This window comes from Panthera pardus, unplaced genomic scaffold (assembly GCF_024362965.1).
Source record: "Panthera pardus isolate Hobbes unplaced genomic scaffold, ASM2436296v1 HiC_scaffold_13, whole genome shotgun sequence".
Lineage (NCBI taxonomy): Eukaryota > Metazoa > Chordata > Mammalia > Carnivora > Felidae > Panthera > Panthera pardus.
The window spans coordinates 170,186,920-170,206,209 of NW_026526688.1; the positions used below are offsets into that span (position 1 = coordinate 170,186,920).

At 40.6% G+C, this 19,290-nt stretch overlaps 1 protein-coding gene across 8 annotated transcripts in view; it reads right to left on the reverse strand.

Moving 5' to 3' along the window:
• Positions 1 to 19,290, reverse strand: part of LIMCH1 (LIM and calponin homology domains 1) — a 327,254-nt gene that overhangs the window by 182,466 nt on the left and 125,498 nt on the right. For all 8 annotated transcript variants that reach the window (XM_019413364.2, XM_019413331.2, XM_019413339.2 and 5 more), the window contains exon 2: positions 17,501 to 17,571. In XM_019413364.2, coding sequence (XP_019268909.1) covers positions 17,501 to 17,571 — 71 coding nt within the window. The remainder of the gene's footprint in view (positions 1 to 17,500; positions 17,572 to 19,290) is intronic.

Consider the following 19,290-nt stretch of genomic DNA (forward strand, 5'->3'; position numbering starts at 1 on the left):
TTAACTCTTTGTAACACTTAATATCCAGCTGTGGCAACCCTCAATCATTGTTTAATGGTTATAAAATACAAACTGAAGAAATTTGTTCTTATCTGTGATTAAAAAGAAAAAACCTCAAATCTCTACTTCACTCTGGTTCATTCTGATTCTTCCAGCAGCCAATATAATAGCTCCGCAAGGGACGTAACACTGAGAATATAGCTACAAAGGATACATTACAAGACCATCCAGACATCAGGAATTATACCAATGAGAAGTTTGTTACTGAACTATAACATAAACATTAAAGGCAAGATTTTTTTAAAAATTGCAGAATTCAGCTTACCCTACAAATCATTCAATTCATAAATTCACGTCTAATAATGATCCTAGAGTTTGGGGGAGAGCAGAGAAGCTATCTAGACCTTGAGCACAGGGTTGGGAAGGTCATGCTTAATCTCATGGGAAATCACTTTATTCTTTGCAACAAGAGATTACATCACCATCTCATTAGCTTGGTTTGTACAGCTGCAACAGGCAGCTATGATCACAAAATTACCTACTTTGTGTCTCTTTTAATTTGGCTCAACAGTGTTTTTCTACGTGGTTTCCTTGATCACTTTCTGAGTTTGACTATGCATCCTGAATGAAGGTGTATGCACTTTCATTTAATCTAACATGGCAACTGTTTTTGAACCTAAGCATGAGATCAATTTAACCTTGACTATAAACCTGTTACAGATGTCATTTTTAAAGATTTCTTTTTAGAGTTGCCTCGGCAGAAGGATAAATGTTAATAAACTTTCTGAGGTCAAAAAAAATGGACTAAACTGTAGGGAGAAGTGAAACTTGAACCAAACAAGAGTTTTATACGAACAAAACAGTGATGGAATGTAAATTGCCATCATTAATATCTACCAAACGTTTGAGGGGTGCTATGCATCATCCAGAATGTGTGAAATATAGGTCTATTTAAGCCACCTGCATTGAACGTACTCAAAGAAGAGATCAGGAGGGCTTTAGAAGGTTTTTGTCTTACAATTCCCAGAAGCTGGGACCAACTCTGTGAATTGTTCAGCTCAGCAATGCTGGTATTCTAACACACCTCCTGTGGCAGAGAAAACCTACCACTTGTCTCCTTTTCCTCCTGAGCACATATTTCCCACCTTGGCTACATTTTCCACCCTCTTCTGCAATTTTCTGTAGCCATATAACAGAGTTCTGGCCAATGCGGTGTAGGCAGAGTAGTATATGTCACACGCAGGCCTGCCCCGAAAACGCCTCCCAAGTACTGCTCCATTCTCCCTCTCCTCCAGCATTTACAGGTTAGATGTTGACACCCAGGAAGACCTGAGGAAGAAGTCAGGTGTTGAGGATGGAGTCTCTATCAGCTGGGATCCCTGAACCACTGCCGGAAGCAAAGTCATCTCCACTCTTCCCTGTCGCCAGAAGTGGGCTACACAAGAGTAAGAAGTACATTTCCATGGTTTTAAACCACTGAGATCACAGCATTACCCTACCTATCGCAGATAGGTCTTTCTCCTGTAAAAAGGGGCCCTACTTTGCCAAACTATACCCAAGAAAATCCCGTCCTAAAATGCGGAATTGAACGCCTGGCACATCCTTTCCTCTGGGGCTCACTGGGAGGGCAGCTAGAAGGGGATGAACTAGCAACTGACACACTGTAAACAAGTGGACCCATTTTTATTTTCCCGCATTTGCTAGAGGAAAACTCTTCTTACGTATGGCTCCGTCCTCAATACTAAAAAACTAACACTAACGAAATAATCTATAAGCATGGAAGAGAAACTCTAGCAATTATCTGAGCATCCTGGATTCCTTTTGATTCATTATCAGTCTCTCCCACAGTCCAATCTTTTTATGGCCATTCCTGCTGTCAGGAAATTATGGGAGTTTTGGACTAGAAGAGGCTGAAAAATCAATAAATCAATCTAGATAAGGAAACTGCCATCAGGCACACGTCTAAGGTCAGAGCTTGTAAGGGGTATTAGGAGTACAAACTCACGTTTCTAAATCTGAGAAGACGACTTTCCTTTGATGCTTCACTTTCTGCACTTCAGGAAATAATCTCCATCTGAATCAATCTGCTCACCACATCCAAAATGACCCCTTCTAAATCTTGGCTTTGGCCATGCTGCTTCCCTCCCCCAGTGACTTCTAGGCTCCCAAGTGCCCACAGGACACCCTCCAAATGCCTTCACCTGGTAATCAAGCTCCCCCCACCAAACTGCCTTCCCCATCATGCCTCCCACTCAAGATCCTCCTTGATTTTATAAGGCACAAGTTTGAGATGGCACGTGTGATCAATGAACTGTGAAACCTGGCAATATATGAACAGAATTCAGTATAACCAAATAAAATGGAAACTTAGAGTTACCCTGACACAGGCAATGATACGTGTGATCACAATTGTGCTATGTAGTAATTATGGATAAATGATAGTAATTAGTATTTCTTTTGCACAACTAAAACCTGGTATTGCTAGGTTTACTGTCAGGAGGGTGGAAAGAAAACAGGGAACACGCAAGTGCTGTGATTTATCTCTGAAAGCTTCTCTAGCCCGACTTGAGCAGGATACACAGCCAGCCCTTGCTCTCCACACTTCAGGAAGAAGGGCTCAAAACCAAGAGTTACAGGATTGGCACTCAAAATTCCAAGAGTAAGAGTAGCCTCCAGAGACAAAAAGACATGGGTTCAAATCCCAACTCTGCAACTCACTAGGCAAGTTATTTAAGTATTCAGTATCCTTGAGCCTCAGTTTCCTCCTCTGTAAAATGGGGACAATAATACCTATTAGTCATGGCACGAGAATGTGAAATAGTGCATGTAATGCACTTGGCACCAGCCTCGTGTGTAGTATACACTTGACAAATGGCGGTGGATATTACCATCTCCATGCAGGTTTTGACCCCAGCTCTCCCCGAAGATGGAAATTTGATATATCCATCATTGTTCACCTCTCCTCCCAAGCATCCTGCCTGTAGCTAGAGGGAGGCTGAGAGTTGGAAGAGATGAAAAACAGAAGGGAAGGAATGAGATAATGTCAGTCCTTTTGGAGAGACTATGTCTCTGGGCGTAGTCTCCAAAGCTGGGGATAGGGAGGAAGGAAGGAAGGATGCCGACAAATGAAAGGCAGTGAAAAGCTCCAAAGACAAATTCGGCTACATTGCAGCTGTGCCCACAGCTGCGGGTGGCCCTGCTTTCCTGCCAAGTTCTGGCTAATCCTTTAACTCTTGCTCCTGTCTCCCTACCTCTTTTGCCATCCTGAGAGTGATGGAGGAAAGCCAAGAGCTGAAGAGATGCTTTGCTATCCTAGGAAGGGGAGGTCAGCCCCTATAAGGCTAGTTAGAATTCTGAATTGATTTACTATCCATTCCACATACTGTTATCAAACGCTTTACCCCACACCAGGTGCTGAGCTATGCTCAGATGCCCTCAGAAATTGGGGTCTACAATGGGACTGTCATTATTTCAGATGTGATAGGAGTTACATAACACTGTGAAGAACATTAGTTCTATAGGGAAACTTCCAGGTTCTAAATGGTGACTTGGAAGAGAGTTTTGGAAACACAGTATACATACAGGAGTTGTAAACTAAGGATGGACATAGTAAGACAAGTGTAGGAAACATCTCTGCTTCTCCTTAGGAGGCAAAGCATTTTATTCAAATATTTGTGTTTGGTGCACAGCAGAAAGTAATCAAGTGTCTCCACCATCACCAGATGTCATTTCCTAGAAAACAAACATAATCCCATCACTCCTTTATACAGAAACCATGTTGGCTGCCTATTGCTTGCCACATGCTATTGAAACTCCCCAACATGTTATTCAAGGTCTTCTGAAAACTGACCTGATACCCACCATTCATCTCCAGCCTGCCCCATCTTGAATTTGTCCTAGGCTCTGGTCACAGTTTCTTCCCTGAGCACTCAAAGCACCTTCGTGTTGCTGAGCATTTCAAGTTATTGCTATTCCTTCTGACTTGCCATTACCACAGGCCTCCCTTGACTCCTTTGTGGCCTGGCAAACTCATACTCATCCTTCAAAACCCAGCTTACATGTTACCTTTTCTTCACCCATTTCCAAGGTACAGATTATATCTTCACCTCTAGATTCCAATACTCTTTGGCTTCCTTACTTATCACACATCACAGAAATTGTCCAACATCCCCATCAGGCAAAGGGTTAGTTCTCTCTGCAACCCCATCTCTACTGGAAGGGCTAGCTCTTGGTAGGACCTCAATGTTTGTTTGCTGAGTAAAGTGATATTAAAATGAGCAACAATTGCAAAGTATTGGGAAACCGAAAACATCAGTTTTGAAACTGCAATGAACTTCAGAGCCACCAACAATTTGGCAACTTTGGTTGTTATTCTTCATCACATCCTAACCAGTTTCTCAGCACCAAGACTAGAGTTGGGTTCAAGAAATCACACCATACAAGGATCATCTGACAGGCTTCTGGTTCATTCCCACCAATTACAATTATTTTAGTAAGTTCCTGTTGGGTCTGTGGGACGGGATGAAAATGAGTGGAGTCACCCTGTTCCCCTTTAAAGGACTGTTGGGAGCTGGTTGGCCCCAAAGGAAGCAGTAAAGTCTCTAGGTTCTTCTTTTCGATGTCCCACAGGGCACACAATGGGAAGGGTGCCAGGGGAGGCAACACCATGGTCACTTCCCCTTGGGCAGGCCACATTACTGTGGGTGCAGTAGAAATACAAAATGCAGTCTTATTCAGAGGAACAGAGAATGTGTTCTGGAGGTCAGAGGCTCTGGCAGGGGAGGAATCAGACTAGAAGTAAAGCCTTTTCGTCTGTGGTAGAAAAAGACCTTTAAGGGAAGAAAAACTACAGTATATAAGCAACAAAGTTTCCTCATTTCCCCATCCCATGGCCTTTCTATGTCTAATGTTATGATGTCTCATTTTAGTTTTCATTTGGACACTTTCTTTAAATCTTATCGGAGGTAGAATATTAGTATATTCAATCTACAGTACATGCTCTTCAATAAAGTTCTAGAATATTAACAGCACATTACAATATGATATTAGTACCTCGAGAAATGCACTAAATGACATTTGGAATGAGTCTTTTAGATAGCATTTGAAAGATCGTGAAGCAAAAATTTTAAATTCCATTGTGAGTGAGTGTACGGGTGTGCATTTTGTATGTGTGTGTTTCAACAGCTTGAGACATAACTCACCCATTGAATGTGTGGAATCCAATTTTTTTGGTACACTGACAGGATCACACAACCATCTCTGCAAACTAATTTTAACTATCCTTCCCCCGAAAGAAACCCCTTACCCATTGGCTTTAACTCCCACCCCACCCACACACAACTCCCAGTCCTAGGCAACCACTAATCTACTGTCTGTCTCTATAGATTTGCCTTTTCCAGGCATTTCCTATAAATAGGATTATATAAGACGTGGTCTTTTGTGACTGGTTTCTTTCATTTAGCATAATGATGTTGGTTCATCCATATTATAACATGCATTGGTAGTTAATTCCTTTTTATGGCCAAATAATATTGTAATCCATTCATCAGTTGATGGGCATTTGGGTTGTTTTCAACATGTGGCTAGTATGAATAATGTCACAAACAGTTGTATAGAAGTTTTTGCTTGGACACATGTTTTCATTTCTCTTGGATCTGTATCTAGAAGTATTATTGCTGGGTCATCTGATAACTTAATGTGTAAACTTTTGAGGAACTATCAAATCATTTACCAAAGTGGCAGTACCATTTTACATTACCACCAGCAGTATATGAAGGTTCCAATTCCTCCACATCCATACCACACTTATTTTTGCCATTCCAGTGGCTGTGAGGTGGTATCTTATAATTTTGATATGCATTTCTCAAAAAATTAATGATATTGGGCATCTTTTCATGTGTTTATTGGCCATTTTTATATCCTTTTTGGAGAAGTATCTATTCAGACATCTTTGCCCATTTTTATTAGATTGTTTATTCTTTTATTATTGAGTTATGAGTTCTTTATATATTCTAGATACAAGTCCCTTCTCAGATATACGATTTGCAAATATCATCTTACTTTCTCCCATTCTGTGAGTTGGGAAATGGTATCGTTTGCAGGACAAAAGCTTTTAATTTTGATATAGTTCAATTTATCCACTTTTTCTTTTGTCATTTGTACTTTTGATGTTATATGCAGGAAACCATTGCCTAATCCAAGCTCACAAAGATATACTCCTATGTTTTATTCTAAAAACTTTCTAGTTTCAGCCCTTACATTTAGGTCTACAATGCATTTTCAGCTAATATAGCATGTTTTTAATACACATTGGTTAGTTATAACCATGTTAATAACTTGAAAATGTGAATTTTGGAGTAATCTTCCTTTTTCCCACTCTTCCTCCTAAATGCTTTTTACATTCCTACACAAGAAGCATCATTCAGCATAGAAAGATAGGTGAGTCACTGTCCCTGTATCAAGAATTCATAACTAGAAAGTTAAAACATACAATCTCATGAGTAGTGCCCTGTGTAAGACAAATTACTTGCTCTAGGCATAGCCAAAACACTTTTCAGACCAGAAACAAGAGAGAGAGCACTTGAAATCACAGTTGTCTCCACCCCAGGATGTATGGTTGTTACCACCATGGTTGCTAAGAGGAGGAAGGAAGCACTGAATGTAGGCTGCGGTGAGGGGATATCTTAGTGGAGGAAAAGACACCCAACATGTGGGTTTAGGATTTAGGGAGATGGAAATGGACAGGAAGTGAACACCCCAGGTGGCTGGAACAAAATGCAGCAAAGGCACAGAGATGGGGAAGCACAAAGAAAATCATTAATACAATAATTTTCTGTAGCCAGTGCAAAGGGATGGTAAAGATAGAATAGAAACACTGCACCCAGTGAGGGACACCGGGTTCCAGGCAAAGGAACTTGAATTATGTCCTATTTTGGGGGAAGGGTACCGGGCATGATGAGGTCGTGTCTGGGAATGTTGGCCTCATGGCAGAGTCTACAGTGGTATAAGGAAAGGCAAGCACCAGAGCTAATCGCTCAGCCATAAAGTCCTAACTTTCTATTTGTCATGTCATTCACTCTTTCTTCTTTTCCTTAATATAAAGAGGGAAGTCTATTTCTGCATAGTTAACTTTAAAAAAAAGATCATTTAAAAACCGGGTCCTTGGTGGGCTATTTAAAAGGGTCCTCTTCTGTGGGTTACCAAAGGAAACATTTGGAATGGCACGCTTGAGGCAGGAATTTTGCACACTTCATTGTGGGAAGTCAGCCCACCCAGCCTGACAGCCCAGTAGAGACAATCAAAAAATGGATTATTATGGAAATACAATTAGGGAGCTACTAAATCCTCTCAAATACAAGCAAAGCCTAATCCAGCATGTAACTCCAAAGGCAGGCAATGAGATGGGCCAGTTTCCCCTCTACCACACAAGCAGCCCATACTTAAACCTGTTGTTATATGTTTTTTTAGTCAATTGATCATTCCAACAAATGTGGAATAAATTTGTTCAGGAGTAAGGAGATTAAGCATGTGATTTAAGTGAGCAGAAGTTTAATACTTTTTTAAGGCACAGATTGGCAGGGTGAAAGAAATCACCACGTTTTGAGAGGAATGGTTCCTGAATGATAACTGTACCAATTAAGTTTCAAACACGTTTTGTGGCAGCATAAAGACAAGTGTATAATTTCCCTACTGAGTCTAGGTCATGTAAAGCTGTGTATTAAGAAAAAAGAAGTTGCGACCAGGATTATATAATTTTAACGGACAAAATATTTGCAAAGATGGATAAGCTTGAGAATGTTTCAAATGCACACACGTTCCCCCCTCCCCCATCCAGCAGACTCCTGTAATTGATGCCAAGGCACAGTTTGAATGGGGACAGTAACCCCCACACACACACACACACTGCGCTAAGAGTCCCTCTTTTGAGTAGGAACCAAGGGCTGTTTATTTCATGAGAACGAAAGAAGGAAAAAGACAACACTGGGAGTCCATTATGCTCATTATGAATCCTACAGATTCTCCTGCTATGGTTTTCATCTGTTTTCATCTTTCCTAACAGAAGGCTGTTGGGATACTCAGTTCTTGCTTAAGTCCCCACCTAAGCCAGGCCAATCTTCAAACAAAAAGCAGCTTTTCACTGGAGAACTTAAAAAAAAAAAAGAGTGGGTTGAAACGTCCTCACTTGAACTTAAAAGCTTAATGAGTCTTGGTGCCAAAGAGTGGGAGACTGGCCAAGTCAGCGAAGCCAACTGTGATATGGTCGAAAGACAAAGGAGAACCCTACACAGAAGGCCTATCAAATTCTTACCAGCCTGCTAAGGTCAAAATCAGTAAAGGCAAAAGGACCCAAGCTTGCTGAGATTTGAGTGAGCATCTGGGTTAGCGAAAGAGCTCCAGACAAAGCGTGCGAAGACATACTGCGCTCTACCATCCTGGGTCTCCATCTCATCATTACAAAGGGAGGCGGGAAGAGCTCACCCAGATTGTTCACCTGCCAGGGCTGCTGTGAGGATTAAATAAGGGTTGGGTTTGCAGATACTGATCAAAGCAGTGGTGATTAGAAGGCATTAGTCTGGAGTCGCCAACGACCGGGCCGACCACACACAACCCCGTTTGCTGAGGACAGGCTCAGATTTCATTTGTCGTTCTAGTGTCTTGGCCAGTCGACACCCCCTTTTACTCTCAAAACCATCTCAATTGAATGACAAACTATATTATATAGTCGCTCTACAAAGAAGACATTAGGCCAGATGAACCTCTTTTCTTTTTTAATAGCTGAGGAAAATATTGCATATGTAGTTTACATTAGATAAGGACTCTACCAAGAGCCTACTGAAATGATGTAACAGAATGAGCCAGACTTACAACCAATGTGGAATCATGATCACTGGTCTGGCAGTTCTCAGAGACAGCTATTAATTGACAAAGGTCTCCAGTGCCTCCCTCTACCAGTAAGGCAGACCTTTTCTCAGGTCTTGTGCAAGATGACCTCTGCTGGGGCCATGTAATACAGGTGACCACCAGCCTCTTAAAAGTCTTCTTAGTCTCCTTGGTTTCCAAGACATACTTTCCTGGGTTTCCTCTCATCTCTCTGATCCCCCTTTGTGAGCTTCTCTTTCTCTTGTCCCTGATCCGGTGGTGAGCTTCCTCAAACGGAGACCTTGTTCTGCTATTCTTTCTTGATGTGATCTTTTCTGCAGAGAGATGGTCACAAATCACAGCTTGGCCCTGATGTCCAACAATGGCTGGCAAATCATATTTGAGAAAGTGAAAGGCATCGTTTCATCTCTAAGCTCCAGGCCCCTGTCCCCAACAGTCCACCGGACTGTCCCCTAGGTGGGCCTTCTATATCCAAAACTCACCTTGCCCAAACTGAAATCATGACCTCTCCCAACAAATAAAGGATCCTCTTCAGTGTGCATCAGGGGCCCTACTCTGCTTGCCATTAATAACTGAAACACTAGTTATTTTGTAGTCATTTCTTTCACTTATCTATATCCTTTACCTTACTAAGTCCTGTGATTTCTTCAGCATTCTTCTTATTTCCATTGTTCTGGAAGTCAAACCCAAAGTCCTTCCATGGCTTCCAAGGCCCTGAGCAATCTTGCCCCTGCCTCTTCCTCCTCTCCATCTACCCTCATCTCATACCATCATCCTCTGTTTCCTATATTTTGGCCCAATGAGTCCCTTGTAATTCCTCTAATACACTTAGAGACCTGAGACATGTTACTCTTTCAGTCTATAACATGCTTCTTCTCTACTTCCATCTCCCCTCCTTATTTCCTGGCTAATCTCTACTCTTCATTCAGATGTCTACTTTAATGTCTCTTCTACAAGAGAAGTGGGGTTTATGCCCCTTGTGGAGTCAGGATTTAGATTCCAGATCTGATCAGGGCACCCCTGTTACATGATTTAATTGTAGAGTATACTAGACTTTCTAGTAACTTACCACACTTGTAAGTGGGCTTTTCAAAATGTTACTTGAATGAAGAAAAAGAAACCCTCCTTGCTGCCAGGCAGATCTCTTCTATGTATACTAAACACAGCATCCTCCTTTCTGACCCCAAACCTTGCCTTCTACCCTTGTCTCTGTGTAGGATGCCTTTCTCTTTCCCTCAGACTATTCTCATTAAGTAAAATTCACTTGATGTAGCATCTCTCCAATAACTATCTCCCAAACTATAACAATCTTCCTTTGTCTAATGTCTTATTAAATCTTGGTCACTTGCATTTACTCACATATTGGTTTACGCTGTTACTTAACTATTTTGTGAGTGTGTTCAAGCCCCCAAAACATTATAAAACTCTTGAAGATCAGGAATCACGCCTTCCATTCCCTTTTCATGTCTCTCAGTTCCTCCTTTGGGGCTGTGCAGAACATGGCCAACATCTAACAAATCCTCCATATGACAAAGTGTCTCCATGCAAAGTCACACCATCAACTTCTAACCTGTCCTAGAAGGCTAGTACACATCTGTGGCACACCACATCTCACACTGAAATCAGGACAAGGATCCAGGACAAGCCTTCCTTAGAATAAGCAGCTCATTCATCAGTGGTAATATAGACAAGTGTCTGCCAACAGATTTCTTATCTTCAGACAATTATTTCACCAACATAAGAACTGAGACAAAAATACACCAAGACATTCTCTGTTGGTCACTTATTATTTGCAAACTGACATATTCAGACTTTGCATTCCATGAAAACACATCTGTAGAACAAAACCCATAATTTGACCTCTATAATTCCAAAGAAGATGGGGATGTAGTAGAAACTCTTATACTGAAAGTAGATACTTCTGTGCTTTGGTCTCTAGACTTCAGGGATGGCCCTATTCTTTATGTAAAAGTGTGTGTGTGTGTGTGTGTGTGTGTGTGTGTGTGTGTGTGTGTGTGAAAGGAAGGGAGGGGAGGGGAGGCAGAGGAGGAAAGAGGAAAAAAGGAAAAAGGAGAAAAAGAAGAGGGCAGAGGACCGGAGGGGTGGGGACAGAGACAGAGGATGATACTGACAATGACAACTAAGACTAGGAGAAAGTTAAGGTCACTGATGATTAGGTAGTCTAGATAGCAATCTTACTACTGGACTCAATTTATTCAACAGGTGCCTGTAATAGACATGTTATGTGCCAGACCAGTGTCCAGTGAAGGAAATACAAAGATAAACAGAAGCGGTCTTCAGGAAGCTTTCACTCTGGTACAGGAAGTAGGTGTGGGACAAAGAGGTAGAAACACTGTGATACATGCCAGCCCTGAGGTGGTACAGGTCCTTAGAAGCCAGATGGGAACCTACTCACTCTCCCTGGAGGATTCTGGAACAGCTTCCCAGAGAAAGAAACCAGGCTGGAGAGAGTGAGAGGAAATGACATCACCACAGAGGTCAAGGTTACTGTTTTCAAAACAATCACTCTAGGCCTCAAGCTTCTGCCAGCCAAAGCTCATTATTCACAGATGATCAAGTTTGTAAGGGACTCAAACTTTCTTGCCCAGTTTTCGATCACAGGCTAGGCAAGAGAAGCTGGAAAGGAAAATCCCAGTTCGTTCATCCTGTAGCTTGTTGGCTGTCCTAGAGAAAGAGCTGATGGGTGCCCCTTGACATAGAGTTGCATTGACAATGTTATATTCATAATTGACTTCGGGCCTATTTCCAACAATAATAATGAGAACAGCTAGGGGTCCAGAGTGCCAAGCGAGCACCAAACACTGCTGAGTGTTTTACAGTATTCTCTTCCTGGAATCTCTCAGGGACCTTATGAGGTAGTGATTTCCTCATTCCATAGATGAAGGGAGACAAGTTAATATTTAAGTGTCTGCTATGTTCCACGCACTAAACAAAGAGATTTATCCATATCATCAATTCATTTAATCCTCAGAAGAACTCTATTAATTAGGTACAATTACATTGGTTTTTATAGCTAAGGAAACTGGGGTTCTAAGAGGTTAGGTAACTTGCTTAAGGACACATAGGAGACAAACCGAGGATGTGAGCTGTTAACTAGGTTGAACCATATGAAACCACATTTTCTGACTGTTTTTGGTCTATTAGTATAGTTGCACAGGATTCAACCTAAGTGTTCCCCGATCCATTCACTTTCCACTATACCATCTCATAAAAGCACAGGAATTGGCTTTGTGTATCTTTGGATGGTAACAAAAAAGAAAGTAAAAGGGGTGAGGGAGGATGAGAAATCAAACAGAGAAGGTAGGAGAGCATACACCCCGTAACTAGATGCTACCTCAGTTCCCCTGAACAACATGGGGGTTAGGGGCACCTACCCCCTACACAGTTGAAAATTGATGTATAACTTTTGGCTTGTCCAAAACTTAACTACTATTAGCCTAATGTTGCCCAGAAGCCTTACTGATAATATAAACAATCAATTAACATATATTTTGTATGTTATATGTATTATATACTGCATTCTTACAATAAATAAATAAGCTAGGGAAAAGAAAATGTTATTAAGAAAAGCATAAGGAAAAGAAAATACATTTATAGTTCTGCACTGTATTTATCAAAAAAATCCTCATGTAAGTGGACCCACACAATTCAAACTATGTTGTTCAAGGGCTAACTGTATTATCATCTTGCCATACTTACTTGATCTCTTTCTGCATATGCCTCTTTTTTCCTGAACATTTGCATCCAGTTGCAGGCTATATGCATAATCCTTATATTATTCTTATAACTTTTCTATGAGTTTGAAATTTTTCAAAATAAAAAGTTGGGTGGAAGACGGACTTCTAAAAGGTCCTGAACGGGGCGCGCCTGGGTGGCTCAGTCTGTAAAGCATCTGGTTCTTGGTTTAGGCTCAGGTCAAGATCTCAGTTTCATAGGTTTGAGCCCCACATCTTATCAGTGCAGAGTGCACTTGGGATTCTCTATCTCCCCGCCTCTCTCTTCCCTTCCCCTACTTGTGCTGTCTCTGTCTCTCTCAAAATAAGCTTAAAAAAAAAAAGTCCTGAGAAAATCTTTTCTAAAAAGTTATTTCATTTACCTGAACAGCATTTTTGCACTGCCCAAACTCACTTAACTTTATGTGGGTAAACAATTACATCCAAAATTTATCCCATAGTCCTTATGGGCTGGCAAACTTTCTGTAAAGGATCAGATAGTAAACACTCTAGGCTCTGTGAGCCATATACCAACTCTTGTCTTATTTTACTTACAACCCTCTTAAAATATAAAAACCATTCTTAGTGAGAAAACCAGTACAAAAACAGGCCAAAGGCCATAATTTGCCAACCCCTGATATAGATAGAATTCCATAGAGTTCTATCTAAATAATAAAGTCATAGCCAGGAAACCAAGTCAGAAACTTTCCTTTCTGGAATTATTTCAAAACAGTCTGATCCAGGGACAGGGAAGTAGACGGCAGTCATCAGCAACACTGTACTGGGAGGGACTTCCTTAGGGAATAGTTATTTGCAGCCTTCCTTTTAAACCCTGAAGTCATATATTTGCCACATTTTAACCCCATTTTATTTACTGCTCCGCAGAGGACTCACATCATTTGATCGTTTAACCTCCAAACTTCAAGTACACACAGTTGGCAAAATCAACAGAGAAAGAGAGAAATGATTATAGCAAAAACACATCTACTAGAATTCTACTTGGCACACGCAGAGTCTGGTTTGTACTTGCTATTACCGTGAGTTATACATTTATGCCGAAGTATTACTGAATATGGGGGCAGCCTATGCAAAGCCATGGGTACTGCACTTGACAGGCAAAGTCAAAAAAAGCTCCCAGGGTGACTCTGACACTACTCCATTTCCACCTTATATGCTGCCTGGAGCCAGTCTTTTCTCTCTTGTCTCTGTAGTCCTTAGTAAACATCAGCACCCTTGCCTTTGTCTCCATCTGGTTTGACGGCTGTACGTAAGAAAGCTGAAATCCCTACATCTTCTGCAGACTAGAGCCTCCGTAGCCTCTTCGCTCTCTCATGCTTTCACTCTCATGGGACTTGCCTTCTTAAGAAGGACCACCAGGCCCTTGATACTTACATCCCAAGACCACCAACCCCATGCAGTCCTCCTTCACACTCCGTCATGCTGAGACCCAGCGGTTATCCTCTGCACTACCCTCCTCTGCTTGCTCAGTGTTTTCTGGCACCAATTCCATGCCACCATCACTAACCTCCAACCAAACCTCTTGCTTTTCTCTCCCACTGAAATCCCAACTGTAGGCACAGGACAGTCGTTTAGAGCAAAAGCTAAGGAATCAGACTTCTGAATGTAAAACTTTCTTATCTGTATAACCTCAGCCAAGTTATTGAATCCTCTGTGCCGCTCTTCGTTCCTCTGTAAAATGGGTATGATAATAGTTCTTACAGGCCACATGAAAGTTTGGTAAGAAGGGAAATCAGGCCCCAGGCACAGAAGGGTGACCTCTGTTTGATGAGAACTATGAATTTTTTTTCAGTCTCATAAACAACTCAGGAAATGTTTAGTGAACAAAGAGCATGTCTCTCCAGTTGCAACCATCATTTAGAGCTGATCTAACTCAGACAAAAAGACGAGAGTTTGCTGAACAAAAGGAATCATTCACTGATGCCGTTCATGTATTTTTCAACTGGGGTCATTACACTATTACAAGACACCAACTGCGCTTCTGTTTTGAATAATATAAAGTTGAAAAACCCAACAATTTTTAAAAAGAGGGCTGTATGTTATGAAAGCCTGTCTCAGAAGAGCTGAATTGCTAGTTTTCTAAATCTGAAATTATAGGGATTTCTTCTTACGTTGTTAAACGTTGCTACATGAGTGGAGGTTTGGAGTTAGAACTCCTGAATCACCAGCATCCACGAAACTCCCTCTGCTTCTACAGAGTGGCACAGCCTTACACATTCTTCTCTACTCTCCACACACAGGTGCTTAAAACCTGTATGGATCCACTGTCTGGGAACCCACACTTTCCTGAGAGCCTCCAAACGGAGTTTCCTGCCTTTTGGTCCTTGCCATTCTTGCCAAGTCCCTCTTCTTGCCAGATGGGTCTCTGGATACAAGTCCCAGAAAACAAACCTGCTGATCTCAGTCTACAGCAGCCCAGTATGCTCCAGCTTGGATAAAACTTAGCCATGCCCCCGCCCCGACCAAAGACGAGGGGAAAATCTTCCTCCATTGCTCCCAACCTTCAGTGCATTCAGCTTTTGGGCCATGCTTTTGTTTCTCATTGCTCTGTGGGTCCTGGACTTAGAAATCTGTTTGTATCTGGTTTCTCCAGCTGCTGACCCAGCTTTCCCTCAAAGCCTCTGACTGAGACTCATGCTACTGGCTCTTTTGATGCAGTTCATTTCACCTTAGCAACCTCTGCTGGAGCTGCCAGCTGGAGTCCCACAAGGAAGCCAAGACTTGACCCTGGTCCTCAGACTCCTTCAAATACGCCAGTGGGTCTAATCTTCCATGTGTAGAAGACCTAGACAATAACTCACTTATTTTGGCCGTTCAGTAACACTTGTCCAAGCCTCTGTGTTGGCCAGTTCACTCAGCGTCATTCTTGGCTGTCAGCAGTCCAAACCCTTTATAACTTAAAGAGGCCCCTGGCTATAATCTGTGCCTCTATCTTGGCTAACCATAATATTTCCTAGGCCCAAGCCCCATCCCTCCACCCCTAAAAAACTCTAACATTCAGTAATGTGTTTGTGAAAGGCCAATGGATAGTGCCACTGCTCACATGACAGAATCCATCCTCTGACTCAACATCTTTATCTGGTAAGAAGCAAGTTCTATGCGTGCAAATGTCTCCAGACCCAGAGCTTCAGCTTCAGATGAGCCTTCTCAGTCTAAAGTCTGGCAAGCAATGCTACTCCTTCACAGATTTATTCACAGGAATATAGTGGAGAGATGGACGCCTACAAGAGTTTTTGAAGCAAATGTGAGCTAAACAAAAATTGGTACCAAAGACCCACTTCAACAGAATTAAGACAGAATGATGCACATAAATTAGATCAGATTGTGGCTAGTCTGTAACATCAGGAGAAGGCTAAGCCCAGAATCATTGGAGAAGCAGGTGTTAGAACACAAGGGAAGTGTTTGGAGTCTGCCTGGGTTTATCTCTGGGGAGATGCTAAACTAAGTATGGTTTATGTAAGAGATGAGCTCAGATTTAGATTTAATAAAGGGAAAAGAGGCAATGAGGGAAGTAAAGTATGAGAAGAGAGAAGAGGCTCCACAGGAAGGAAGGAATGGAAACAGCAATCAGGGCATGTTAATTTCTCTTTGAGGAAAAAAGGACAGTGGGGAGCAGGAAAAAAATGCTGGCATGAACTGTGTTAAAAAGTGCTGCCTACTAATCAACATTTGTATAGCAAATGTAATTTTTCAAAGCACCTCACCCACATTATCTCATTGAAATTCATAAAAAGTTTATGAAGTAAGCAAGAGTTGTAACTTTTCATTACCATCTTAGAAAGAAAAGATTGAGACTCAAGAAGGTTAAATGATCTAAGGGGTACAGTAAGACTTGCATTTCTAGTTCTCAGGCTCCAAAACCGGAAGTCTTTCAACGACATTGGTAGGTCCCAAACAATATTCTGGAAGTCGCCAAAATAAAGGTGCATTCTATGTAATTTCACATCCACAAAGTTCAAGATATAAGGCAAATAAATGCTATGGTGATAGAAATTAGAACAGTGTTTTTCTAGAGGTGGTTGAGATGAATTGGGAGGGGACAAGAGGGCATTTGCTGTCCTATATCTTCATCAGGGTTTAGGCTACATGCATGTACACAGTTCTCAAAATCCATCAGGTTGTATATCTGGAGCTGTGTTTTTCCTGTGTGTACATTTCACCTCAGTGGAACAAAAATCAGTATCTGAATTATAGAGCCTATTAAGTTCAAGTTTTGAGACCTTAAAGTGTATGTTCATCCATCTCTAAGTGTTAAGTCTCTAGTTTATTTTGTGTCTAGAACCACTTCACAGCAAGTTCTTGAAACCATCCCCACAGCCGCGCTTTATGACAAAACCCAGGTTCAAACCATAAAAGTTAAACATGGCAGTTATTGTTCACATTTGAAATTTGCCAGTAGCATAATATATTCAAAATGCGTCAGGGGAGCAAGCCCAGTGAGGAACATTAACTGCCATGTTTTAAGAAGTTGTAAGTAATTAGATGCATTGCTTCACATGGTACAAATTGCTTTTGCTTGGGGGATACAGGGGAGAAAAGCTGCTACTTTCACTACAAATGGGTCCACATCCTTCCAATTACCTGGGCTCAGATTCCTACATTATAAATATTGGTTGGAGCTGAGTAGCAGCTACCAGGTACATCTTCTTTACCTGATTAGAAATGCCACAGTCCCCATCACTTCCCACCTACCATACACTAAAACTTCCTCACCTACTTAGGTTTACTGCCTAGCCCAGTGATTTTTTAAAATCTCAGAATCAAACTATGAATAAAATGCAAAACAAAATACGAAGCTTTACAGATGAACTGAATAGTATTGATGATTCTTCTTGAGCAAAACCAGTTGAACAATAGGCTATACTTACTCGCAGAGAAGGATTCCATTTTCTAACCCTGTCCGAAAATCTTTATCACCAAAACTTCTGCCGGTTACTTGCTGGAAAAAAAAGAGAGAGGGAGAGAGAGAGCATAAATTTTTCTTTTTTAATCAAGAATTTCAATGATTTTTTTTTTTTTTTTAATATTTAAGAGGCTTGAAATAACTGGTGGCATTCCAAGAATGGAGAAAATCTGTTAGGTCTGAATTTCCTTTCCATGTGTAGTTTGCTGAGATCAGCTAATCCTAAATGTAGACCATTATTTTGAAGCTTTTTCCTACCCAATTCCTTAAATTGTCTGTTCTTCCTGATAAGGGTGTTACTTTTAGGGTTTGGCCATGATAAGTCAAGGCCACAGCCTCAATCCACACACTTTCAAAAAAGCCTGCAGAAAGCACCACCTAAGGATAAAACATCTGTTTGTTAAAATATTATTGGGGGTGGGGGGAGTAGTGGGGAAGATACAGACACCTATCCTCAAGAGACAAACATCAAGACAGGAATATTAAAGCCAATATCCATACTAACTTGGTGTGAAAGAGGAAAATAAAAGCTGGAAAGGAATGACTAACAACACAGGACTGATGACCATTCTTGATACCTCTGGCTCTCAGCAGCCCTTTGCCCTAGGCACCTAGGGCAATCATTTGTTCATTCAATAAGTATATATTGACTATCTAGAATATGCCAGGTAAATATGTATACTAAAAACCCTAAAGCAACCTTTAAAACAGCAAAATAAAAAGTTACAGTTAATAAGCTTAAAAAGGAAATAAAACGGAATCATAAAAAATACTCTTAACAATGAAAAAAGACAGAAAAAGAGGAAAAGAGAATACAGAACATATGGAATAAAAAGTAAATAACAACACAATAAACTTAAACCTAACCATATCAATAAGTACATTAAATATAAATGGACTAAATATCCCCGATTAAAAGACAGACATTGTCATATTGGAAATAAAAAATAAAACCGAACTATGTGGTGCCTAGGAGAAATGCACTTTAAAGATAAAGAGAGAAGTAGATTAAAGATAGAAGAATAGAAAAAGATAATAACATGCTAATGTTAATTTTAAAAAGCTGGATATTAATATCAAAGAAAATTTTAGAAAAAATAATAATACCAAGGACAGAGAAAGTCATTTCATAATGACACAAGGTTTAGCTCATCAGGAAGACATAAAAATCCTAAACATTTTTACATTTAATAAAAACTTCAAAATACATAAACCAAAAAAAGTCTGTGAAGAGAAATAGACAAATTCACAACTAGAGCCAGAAGAATGTTCTCTCTTTCATAACTGATAGAACAGTAGACAAAAAATCAATAAGGATATAGAAGACTTGAACAACACTGTCAACCAAATTGACTTAATTAACATTTCAACAATACTTCACCCTACAGTAGCAGAATACATATTTTTTTTCCTAAGTTCACAGTGAACATGTATTGAGATAGACCAATTTCTGGGTCTGTAAACAAGTCTCCACAAACTTAAAAGAGTTCAATTCATAAAAAAGCATGTCATCTGGCCACAGTGGAATTAAATTTGAAATTAGTAACAGAAATATCTTAGGAAAAAAATCCCCAAATAATTTTAAACTAAGTGACACAATGTTAAACCTATTGATCAAAGAAGAAATAAAAAGAAATTAGAATATATTTTATAATGGCAGAATGTGACAAAGGCACTAAAGCAGTATTTTGGGGAAATGTATAGCACAAAACACCTATATCAGAAAAAAAAAATCTCAAATCAATAAATTCTGCT